Here is a 12,160-nt window from a genome sequence, read left to right on the forward strand (position 1 = left end):
CAGCAGATGCCCTTCCAGCTGCAACCAAGTACTGCAAAACATCCATACGCACTCATACACTACGGACAATTGAGCTTCCCCAATTGACATATACCACATGTCTTTGGATTTGAGGGGGAAACCGGAGCACCCGGAGGAAACCCACACGAACACGGGGAGAACATGCAAACTCCATACAAAAATGCCCTGACCCAGCAGAGGCTCAAACCAGTGACCTTCTTGCTGTAAGCCGATCATGCTACCCACTGCACCCTTTAGTTTAATGTATTGTTCTGAACTCTTCAATTCATTTCATAAACAAAAATGCCAGCTGAAATTTTCTTTCAAAAGATTTTCTCAGCAACCTATTTTTAAGTTCAGATTTATATAAAAGCACTTTTTTGTTTTTATTTTGTATTTAAACTCTTTGTTGTTAATAAACTTTTAATAATAGTTAATAAATTATTATTTTTATTCAAAATTGTCTCTCTCTCTCACTCTCTCGCTTGCTCTCAGTTGAATGTAAGGGATTGAGGTAGAATGAATGGCGGCTGTGAGTGGCAGTGAGAAGAGCCTTCAGCGAGAAGGAAATGCCAGTGTGGATTTGTGGAGATGTGATGATGGTGGCAGGGTGACAGAAGGGGAGACACTCACTACTGTTGTCTTAGTTTTGAACATGATGTGAACAGCGGTTGAATGATGCGCTGCTTGTGTCAGTCAAGATGGAGTGACTGATACCATGAGACAGAGTTCGGATCGCTGGCTCCTCAGGGGACCTATCAAAATAATGCTCTTAAATCAAAACAGAAACATCCATTACTCACATGTACAAATAACAGATTCACACATCATTTTACAGATTGACATTATTTACAACTTCAGCATGTCACAACTTCTGTCATTTCTTCACAGGTAGATCTGAACTCTACATCTAAAAAAACAGTCATTTAAGTATCAACAAATATTACTGCGGTTGCCATTACACTGTAAAACCCAAAACAGTAAGGTAACTCAAACCGTTTGAGGAAACCGATTGCAACAAACCATTTAAGTTAAAATACTAATCTTAATAAGTACTGTGAACTTAATCCATTTGTGTAAATGAAGCAATTTGAGCACAGTAAAACCCAATAAATGAAGAGAACTCAAACCAACTGAGCACTGTAAAACCCAATAAGTTAAGGCAACTCAAACCATTTGAGGAAACCGATTGCAACAACCCATTTAAGTTAAATCAATCTATATGAGTACTATAAACTTACTCCGTTTAAGTTGAAGTAATGAGGTGTTTAATTTACTCACCACCTTCAACACTGAGTTCAAAACTCTTAGTAGAATTAACTTTCAGTCAATTTTGAGTTAACTACACTCATTTCATTTGATAAAGTTGACTGTTGGGTTTTACAGTGTAAAAATATGTATGATGCTTCATCACTAAACGCTATTATCAAAGTGGTGATAAAGATAGATGATGATAGGGCTTATATTTGTTTCCACCACTGTTAATACATAAATTGAATACAGCAAACTTTACATCTTCATAACTTACAGATTACTTGAAATACAGGCCAACTTTTTACACAAGATACAAATACAGGTGCTATAATCAATACAGATAATATGTTTTCACAAATAAAGACAATACTACAGTTTTAAATTAAATGCAAGAAGTCCGAGTGTGGTGTGATCGTGACAGTGTTTGAGGGCACTGACCACTGAAATATTAGTGATATTGACCCACTATACCTTGAAAAAATGTAAATCTACGGTGGCTGAGAGTTTGACAGCATTTGTGCTACAAATCTTCACAATGCAAACACTTAAACAAAAAACCACTGCATTTTCACACAACACAAACAAATTAATAAAATGTGCTGCATTTTCTCACAACGCTTTCAAATAGCTCAGAACACAATGAAATTGTTTTAAAGGGACCCAAAAACATGACAGACCCAACTATTTTGAATACAAAAGACAAGGGAATAAGGATGTTAAATTAAACAAACAAAAAAACTCACTTTTCAAAGATCACCTACAACACCTAACACTGAGAAATAGTCACGGCACAGCAGCATCTGTCACATTTTTGAGTCCACTTGAAACATTTCTTCTGTGTTGCGTTGTTTTTGTGTTGTGGGAAAATGCAGTGCGATTTGGTAAATGGTTTGCGCTGTGAGAAAATGCGGCACATTTTGTTAATTTGTTTACATTGTGGGAAAATGCAGCGTGTTTTTTAATGTGTATGTGTTGGGAGGATTTTGCAGCATGTGTGCTGTCAAACGGATGAAGATCTTTTCTTAATTTGCTGATGCTTTTGTAATTGCAGCATGTTAAGGTCTCTCAATCACTGTATAAATGTCTTAAAGTAATCATTTTACTGCTTTAGTATGTCATAAATAGTTGAGAGTTTTTTCTTAGTTTAGTTTTGTTTGTTTTGTTTCAGAAAACGTATTTATTTATTTATTTATTTATTTATTGCAGAAGACCAGGCAACTACTAGCTGATGAGTCTAGATCTTTATCTATGAAATAATTGCATTCACACTCGACCAATACTACACTACGACCAATTTAGCTTTTTCAATTCACTTTTACACCGCATGTCTTTGGACTGTAAGGGAACCCGAAGCACCAGAGAAAACTCACACAAGCACAGGGAGAACATCAAACTTCACACAGAAGTGCCAACTGACCCAGCTGGGGCTCAAACCAGCCACCTTTTTGCTGTGAGGCGATTGTGCTACCCACTGCGCAACCATGACGCCCCTATTTTATTTTATTTTACTTCTGCTTGTAGGAATTAAATGTATTACAATTGCCCTGTTTCGAAATATGGTTTACCGTGGTGAAGTTAAAAGATGTGGCAAGATTCACTTTTTTTTTCTGCTTAATCACATTGACCCTTTTATTTCAAGTAAACCTAAGGACTTAAACTCTCAATAAAAAGTTAAAAAAAATATAAGAAGATCTATAAGAAGAGTATGGTAATGATGCTACACCTTTAGTGCTGTTGAATTCCAACCATACTGATCTGTTTGCTGAGTACAGGCTCTTACAAATTGCAGTTTTGTTTAAAATTTATTCTGCTAATTTGTATCATCAAAATATAAAGGGACAATGGCTTCATTTATCTCATTCATTCATTTTCTTTTCGGCTCAGTCCCTTAATTAATCTGGGGTCGCCACAGCAGAATGAATCGCCAACTTATCCAGCACATGTTTTTTACGCAGCAGATGCTCTTCCGGCTGCAACCTATCACTGGGAAATTCATTTATCTCATGTATTGTAAAATAATATACTTTAGTTTGAGAGAAAAACAAGCTCCATGAATTTTAAAATGTCCATCCTCACCACAGCTTCTGATCTTAGATATGAAATGCATTTACTTTAAAGTCATTTTAATTTACAACTAATCTATTCAAAATTAACTATGTATTGTGTATCTAAATATACAACATATTGTGTATGGATGTTTCCCAGTACTGGGTTGCGGCTGGAAGGACATCCTAAAACATATGCTGAATAAGTTGGCGGTTCTTTCCGCTGTGGTGACCCCTGATGAATAAAGGGACTAAGCCGAAATAAATTGATTGAATATATACTACATGTATTATGCGTGCACGTTTTTTGTGACATATCAGGACAAAAAAAAAATGTATAATGACATGGGTATGACATGAATATTACAAGGAAAGGGTGACTTATGAGGACATTCCCCATGTCCCCATTTCCCAAAAGGCTTATAAATCATTCAGAATTAATTTCCTTTTTTTCTTTTCAGAAAATAGAACTGAAGCTTTCTTAAAGGGATATAGGTTTGTACTATACTGTACAGTTTTTACAGTATAAAACAATGAAAACCCTAATGGCCGTCCCCACAATTCACAAAAACAATCATGTGTGTGTGAGTTTCATTCTTCTTGTTTTCTTTTCTTTTTTCCTGATGGCTTTCAAAAGTCCACAGCAGTCAAGCAACTGCCTTTGAGGTAAATGGAAATGTTACCTTATAGATTTCTTGAGGTGACATATACACCTCATAGACAGTTTACACAATTGCACTGAATGATTCATGCTATATAGCTTCATGATATTGATCTAGATGGTAGTCCACGCTACAAAGAAGAATATTGAAGATTTCACAGGGGTCTAAAAACCTATAATATTAATCAAATTCAAAATTCAAATTTTATTAGACACATAGACAGAAATGCACAGTACGGTGCAGTAAAATGATTAGATGACCAGCCGTGACCTTTAAAAAAAAAAAAAAGAGTTTATCAATAAGCAATTAATTATAAAATAAAAATAACAGTTCAAATTAAATTTTAAAAATAAAAATTTTTTAATAGCTATAGAAAATAAGAACAAACATAAAAAAATTACTAAATTAATTAATTACTACATACATAAATTACTAGATAAATTACTAAAAAAATAAATTACAAAATAAATAACTAAATAAATAAATTACTAAAAATAACTAATTACTATATAAATTACTAAATAAGTAAATAAATTAATCAATTAATAAATAAATAAGTTTAAGTAAATAATAAGCACCATGGAAACTTATTCAAGCACTAAATAAAATGCTGGGTTATTTGAATCTAAATATGCATAAATTATGGACGAACTTAAATCTAAGGTTAAATTTATAAACTAAATTTAAAACACAACTTTACCCAACAGCTTCATATTCATGTTTATAATTAACCAAAGTTTAGTTTTAAAGAACCCAGAATTTCAATGTGAATAAACCAAGCATTCATCATCTCCACTGCATTGTAAAAAGGACAGAATCTCTTGCCTTCGGACTGGTGTTGTTGAGATATTAAAGAAATGAAACAGATTGTTGTCTTCTAATCATGTCATGCTCACCCAGTACATCAGTCTCAGAGCTCTGTTTGGGCAGAAAGGATAATAAGGAAGTTATGGGAATCCTAATCTCTGTTTCCTTCTCAATCACACTCTCAGCCTGGCAAAAAAACACAGGGACAGAGAGAGAGAGAAAAAAAAGTTATGAAATAATAGCTTAAACTGAAGAATTGCTTTAATACTTCAATAGAAATAACCTAATTCCAACATTTTCAAAGGAGCAGGCGGCCTTGCTCCAGGCTAGCGCGTAATGTGTGAGTGAAAGTATATCGCGTGTCACTCTGCATTAGAGAAGCGAGCCTGTGTGCCTTTGAATGAGAGGCAGCTGGGGTAATAGGAAGTGCAGATATTAGAGCTAATGAAATCACAAAGAACAAGACAGATGTGCCATTTGACCAAGTTCTGCGGTGCCGGTGCATTTGCCCACAACATTCAGACAAGAGGACTCGAGCCCTGATAGCAACCCTTATGCTGTTCCATTTAAATGCACAATGTACAGAGAACGAGAGGGTGTTTATATGACAATGTTTCCAGACAAAACACTTTTTATTTGTTTTTACTGTTTGTTTACATGACATATGTGTTTTTTTGGAACTGTAAACCCCTCCATTATTGTGTCCGTTTTCAGCCCGCTGAAAATGCTAAACTTCTATGCATTTTCCCTGTTCGTTTACGCAACATCTGTGTTTTTGTGACAGAAAACACCTCCATTATTGTCTCCATGTACACTCAAAAGATTACATTTTCAGTTTGTTCTTCAATTTGTTGATCTACTTATTTAAAATGTGCTAAAACTACACAATTTTGGGGGTTTGGGGGGGAACACCTAACTAATACACTGTAAAAAATCCTAGTTGCCCTAAACTTTTAAGTTGAATCAAATTAACTCTAAGAATCCATTGAACTTATATTATGTTAAACTGACATAAAACAGCTTGTGTAACTTATAAAATTAAGTTACAACATTATTAACTTAGTTTAGTAAGTTACAATGACCTAAAAATGTGTGCTATTATGACTTATTGATCATAATTTTTAAAGTGTAAGTTAACTTAATTCCTTTATGTGTCACCAATACAAATCAATAGAACCCAGCATGTTTTATAGTTTAAACAACCCAAAATAAAAATAAAATAAAAATTTACTTTACAATCAACAGTGAAGACGCATACACACTAGCTCCACGTTGTCAATTCCTTACACATAAGGTATAATGTATGAATCCTATAGTTAAAAATATCAGGGTTTCATGGAATGATGGTATTGGGATTACTGTTCTAAAATATGTTCTTCTGGGCAAAAAACAAAACTATTGAACACAATATAATGTATTTTAAAAAACATTTGAAATATTTTGGAGCAGTAAATGTCAGGCTAAATAATTCAAATAAATCATTGACTACTTCTATCTTTATTAGTTTACAAAATACAGACTTCTATACAACTTTAAAAGGCATCTTTGGATATCCTTCTTTTCTTTGGATATGAAGTGCGAAAGCCACTGCACTGTTCATGTGCATAGCCCATAGGATGTGCATAGCATGATTTGTTTCTCAAATGTTTGCTGAATCATGTGCTGACCAGCAGCTTTTGATGTGGAAGGTCCTTTTCTGATGGAGATACTGTTGCTCTAAAAAAATTAAATAAAATAATTGTAAAAAAAAAAAAATAATAAAATAAAATAAAATAAATAAATAAATTAATTAATTAATTAAAATAAAAAAGACAGTAATAATAAAAACAAAAATTAGCTTAATTGAGTACACCCCATTTTTAAAAAATTATATTTTTCTCAACAAACATATTTAGAAATTGAAAGATAATACAATTAAATTCAAGAAAAAAATATTGCAAAAAAATTACAGCCAACAAAATTTCAACTAAATTGTTCAAGTTTTTGCTTCTCTTGATTTTTACAAATTTTTAAATTAGTATTTAATATTTTTTCTATATATTATATAGCTTCCTATTAAAAATATGAATTTAAAAGAGAGATTTGTGAGGGTGTACTTGTGTATGCTGAGCACTGTATACCTAAGGAAAGATATAAAAAAAAAATTGTGATTTTAAAACCTTGACTTTTCCAAACTGTGGTAAACCTTGAAAACGTTCATTGTTCAATGCTTATTACTAACAAAGTGAAAGTGCCAAATGGCCTGACATACTTCATAACGTCTGTGTAAAATCAAAAATTACAAATGTTTAATTTGCTAGCGCACATTGATATTCTATAGATGAACAATTCATCTGTGTGAGTAAATCTACTAAAGAAGAAAAAAATTGGTAATCTTCAATCAAGTTCTGACCATTTGCTTCCACAATTGGTGGTCATTTTCTGTTAAAGTTTCAGGAACAAAACTCTTAACCACAGCCACTTACTGTTGGATAACTATGAGGGAATGAGTGGTCAAAATAAAGCCCTGCCCCTAACTCAATATTCAGTTGGAAGTACATCAACATACTCAAATAAAAGTCTTAGTAACTAACAGTTCTCTCAGAGTCAATACTGCATTTTCAGCCATATGTGTGTGTATGTTTAAACGTGAATCATTTTGAAAACATTGTCATGTAAACATCACCATTGATGTGGTCCAAGACCTGTGAAGAGATAACGCCAAGGTATCCCTAATCCTGGACCAGGCCGTATTCTGAGCAGATGCTGTCATGGAGGAGTGGAGAGCATAAGACTGATTCCTGAAAAACCCCAGACAGACGTCTTCGCATTGATCCCATGGGCCAACCTGAACACCCACCAGTGACCTACTAAAAGCGACCTACACCTGAAGCTTATCAACAATGGACATCCAGCGTTCTCCAGCCTCTAGCGCCTTGACTGCAGCTCTGTACAAGAAGTTTGGCAAGACGAGATATGATCTTGCCCAACTGAGCCTGGTTTCTCTCAAGGTTTTTTCCTTCACTTTCATCAATTGGTGATGTTTGTTCCTCGCCACTGTTGCCAATGGCTTGCTTGGTTTGGGACTTGTAGAGCTGCACATACATGGATTTGCTCTTCAGTGGTTGGGCTTTCAGCAGTGAAACTAAACCACACTGAACTGAACCTAAACTGAAAACTGGACTGATACAGTTTCAATTTACTTAAAATTCTATGTTAAGCTGCTTCGACGCAATCTACATTGTAAAAGTGCTATAGAAATAAACATGGATTGAATTGAATTAAACATGAAGCTAATTCCCAAGAAAAAACCTTAGTAATCCTTAGTAGAATTTCAGTCTGGATATTTTGTGTTGCCTTAAACAGTATATTTCTGAAATCCCTAAATGTGAAAGCATTTAATCATACGTCAGCACTATTTCTTTACCCCATCACAGCTCTTTTGTGAATTTGCCCGTGAGCCTCGAGAACAACTTGTATTTCTTTGCACGTCGTTCAACAAACACAACTGTCACATTTAGCCCGCCGTCAATATCTCCTCCCCGGCATTGCGTGTCATCTAGAACAACATACAGAGGAGTCCGACAAATAAACACAACAACCTGGAGTCATTTGAAGGGATTTGTGGTTTGGAAGATTGTGATAAAGGGGGGAGTGGGCTATGCAATGCCACATCTGACCTGTGGCAATAAGTGCGTTAGTCATCTATGATTCATGTCAAAACATACTTAATGTATCAAAGATATGAAACACTTTGACAGCTGCTATGGAGAACGAAATGGTTTTCAAACAAAACAAGCTGTTTTCCTCCTCCCCTCCTCCTCACACAATGGCTTGCACCGGTGGACTTATGACCATAAACAGTTTATGATGAAATGCCGTAGCACTTAATTAAAACAATAAATCCAAAGTGTGCATTAGTGGCCCCCTCCTCTCGCCTCACTGACCTCAGCTGTGTCCATTCTGAAAGCGTGCAGTGCATCACCGCGGCCGGGTGAGTCTGGAGACCAAATCGCATTCTGCGTGCCCTGAAATGATGCCACAAATGTGTTCTTATTACTCTCTCGCTTTCTCTTTCCCTCTCTCTCTCTCTCTTTGGAGATAATTTAATTCATATTTCACTTGTAACACAAGGGATATGTGACAGAGGCCTAATCACACACACAATAGAACAAAGGGGTTGCTTTTTTGGAAAGCAGTCTAAATTCTCTTTGGATGTGCAGGCGCTGGCTTTTTATCCATTTAGCAGCGCATTATGAAAAGCTTTTTTGGATTGGATAAAAGGACCCATAGTATTCATTAGGATTTCACTCACAGAATTACTTTTAAAGTGAGTCTGCAGTGTTTTGTTTTTTTTTTCTGAAGTTGCTTTGCAAATTCTGTAAAACTGCTGATCTGTTCACGGGTAGAATGACACTGCTGTGATCTCAGCTTGAGGACTGGTGCCATCACACTTATTCCTATTCACAGTTAAATTTTAAAACTGAGAAGTAAACCTGTGATCACATGCAAGTACTTTGATCTTGTTATGCCTTTTTTTAAAATCCATATTTTAATTATAGATATGATATTTTGATCAATTGTCATGTTGAACATAATGTTATACAGTTGAGGACAGAAATATTTCAAATATTGCTTGAGAGATATTTAATGAAGCAAGGACATTTTCATTATTTCATCATTATTTCATAATAATAATTTCATCATTATTATTAATAATAGGATATTGTTTATTTATTTATCATTATATATTTTTTTTTCAATATTTTTTTTCTTTTGAAGAAAGCATTATTTATTTTATTTTGACTGAAATAAAAGCAGTTTTTAATTTTTTATATACACTTTAAGGTCATTATTAATTGCCCCTTAAGCAGTTTTATTTTCTCGATTGGCTACAGATCAAACCACTGTTGTCCAATAACTTGCCAAATTACCTTAACTTCCTTAATAAACCAAATTAACCCTCTTGTCATGCTCACATCCCGCCCCTTACTTTAGTGTTCCCGGTCAAAACTGACCGGTCTGTTTTAACTGCTCTTAAATAAATTTTTATTATAAATGGCAAACATAGGGCCAATGTTTTCTTTACAAATATTATTGAGAATATTCCATTTTCTATTCTAAAACATAAATCCCTTACAAAAGCTAATACGTATTCTAATATCATATATAATTCATATAAATAAATAATAAGATGATTTATTAAGAAATTAAATTTAACATTTATTATTTAGCAGAAAACGAAAAAAATCATACTTTAATTATAATATTAATTATGATGACGATCATTATTATTAATATTAGGATATTGTTTATTTATTTATTTATGATTATATATATATATATTTTTTTTTTTGAAAAGTCTACTTTTACAATTTGACACTTGCAAACCACTGCAGAAACCAACAGGCTCATGTCATATACAGCACAGATACTTAATAAATAACCCACTATAAATAAAAGCATTAATGTAAGCTAAGTTTTTTTTTCACAAGCTTTGGAGATGTAACACAAATGCAGCTTTTAAATAATAGGTCACCTGTAGCTTTCGTCATCGCCACGGCTTTATTCAAAATGGCATCCATGTTTAAAAAGTGCAGTGCGAAGGGAGCACAACTGTAAAAATACAGATCGCTAAAACTGAACTGTAAAAATTCTTTAAAGCAAATTACACCTAAGAGAGATGACTTTAATGTTTTTTTTTTTTTTTTTTTTTTTTTATTCCAAGTTTAAATGTTAGAATGTTCAAAACAAATAAGGCATAGGGGGAACAGAACACAGTCAGGAACTATGTTTCTAACTACTGCTCCTGAGGTGTAGTTGCAAGCATACAAGTTTGCGCAAAGCTTGCAATTGTTCGTTGGAACGATAAGTTTGGGAAACAGCAGATCAACAAACTATGTTTGTAACAACCAAACTTGCAACTTTAGTTGGCTAACGATGGTTTTCAGAAACGCACCCCTCAATGATTTATCAACCAGCAAAGCACAAACAAAACGGTATCCTTTTTTTGTGTACTGAGTGCTCGAATTGTCATTCAGTCCTTCAATTGGACCATATTAGTGTACTAATGTAGAGAAAAGTGACTGAGGGTTTAGACAGTAAGTTTGGACACAGAACTAGCACTAGTTATACTTTGGTCATTTTCGAGCGAGATGCTAATGGTCTAAACCAATAAAATAATTCATGCTAAGCTAAGCTAGACCCAGAGATTGGCTGAACGGAGATTGTCTGAAAGAAAAAAAGAAAGAAAGAAAGAAAGAAAGAAAGAAAGAAAGAAAGAAAGAAAGAAAGAAAGAAAGAAAGAGGAACACACACATACTCACAGATTGGTTCACATAACAGACACCTGTAGTCTGTGTGAAGATATGATACATTGTTTCATCAGGCAGTTAGTTCATGTGCATGGGCGTAAATCTGATTTAACAGTAGGGAGGGACAATAAATATAAAATTTCTTTCAAGCATTTTTTTGAAGGGGACACAAATAATACAGCCAAATTTTACTAATAAAGATATGTCCCCGCAGTTAAATGGTTTCATTATAAATATTAGTATAGCATGGAGACTTCATCATTATGATTATTCTCAAAGTTTTTCTCAGGTTCAATGACAGAAAATTTTTCTTCAAAACTATTTATAGCTATGTTTGTTGTGTTGTTTACAGTCAACAGTCTGACTCCTGAAGCAGAATAAATGCAGGAAAATACAATTTCCATACTCATAATAAATAACTTTAAAACGTTAAAATAACCAATATTGTAAATCAGTGAGCCTGTGAAATCTGCTAAACAGCCACAACTCAGAAAACATTAAAAAAAAAATTGTTCACCCCCCAAAGAATTATCATTATCCCTTCAATAAAGCACAACACCCTTACCAGACACTGTACATCTGACTGACCCTGATTAACATTTTGACATTAGTATTTTCATAAGCACTCAACGGCTTTAGCGTTAGCAACAAGCTAACGTTAACTAGATAAGTAATTTTAATCGCTAATACAGCAGATTCATGGAAAATTACATCCTTAATCAGCATTTTTGCCGCAACTAATTTATGAAAGAGTCTGTATTAACTACATTGAGGAGAATCGCTTTAAGGTGGGTTAAAAAACCCTACTTACAACAGTAACATCGTCGCAGCCACAGACCCGACGTGTGTGCGTTTGAGTAGGTGAGATAAGTGAGCACAGAGTGGACCGAACCAATCTAAGGAAGGGGAGGGGGAACTCAACTGTTTCTAAATGCATTTTAAATGTCTTTCTACTTATACTATTATTTTAGCTATATATATATATATATATATATATAGCTAAACCCATAGGGCATATATATATATATATATATATATATATATATATATATATATATATATATATATATATATATATATATATATATATATATATATA

At 33.8% G+C, this 12,160-nt stretch overlaps 1 protein-coding gene across 9 annotated transcripts in view; it reads right to left on the reverse strand.

Annotated features, from left to right (window-relative positions):
* Nucleotides 1–11,933, reverse strand: part of LOC147836097 (uncharacterized) — a 158,513-nt gene extending 146,580 nt beyond the window's left edge. For 5 of the 9 annotated variants that reach the window (XR_015496148.1, XR_015496147.1, XR_015496146.1 and 2 more), the window contains exons 1-4: nucleotides 11,873–11,933; nucleotides 8,695–8,775; nucleotides 4,858–4,954; nucleotides 634–755 (exon numbers count right to left, since the gene is read on the reverse strand). Coding sequence is in view for 3 of the 9 variants with exons in the window: in XM_087261736.1 (XP_087117862.1) it covers nucleotides 4,152–4,231; nucleotides 4,858–4,954; nucleotides 8,695–8,775; nucleotides 11,074–11,124 (309 nt within the window). In the remaining 6 variants the exon portion in view is untranslated. Of the gene's footprint in view, nucleotides 1–633; nucleotides 756–3,043; nucleotides 4,232–4,857; nucleotides 4,955–8,694; nucleotides 8,776–11,073; nucleotides 11,165–11,872 lie in introns of those variants that run through there. The other 4 variants (XM_087261738.1, XM_087261737.1, XR_015496143.1 and 1 more) reach the window with 3 other exon arrangements.
* Nucleotides 11,934–12,160: the final 227 nt, after the last annotated feature.

Source organism: Danio rerio, chromosome 7 (assembly GCF_052040795.2).
Source record: "Danio rerio strain M-AB ecotype USA chromosome 7, GRCz13ab, whole genome shotgun sequence".
In the NCBI taxonomy this organism is placed as follows: Eukaryota; Metazoa; Chordata; class Actinopteri; order Cypriniformes; family Danionidae; genus Danio; species Danio rerio.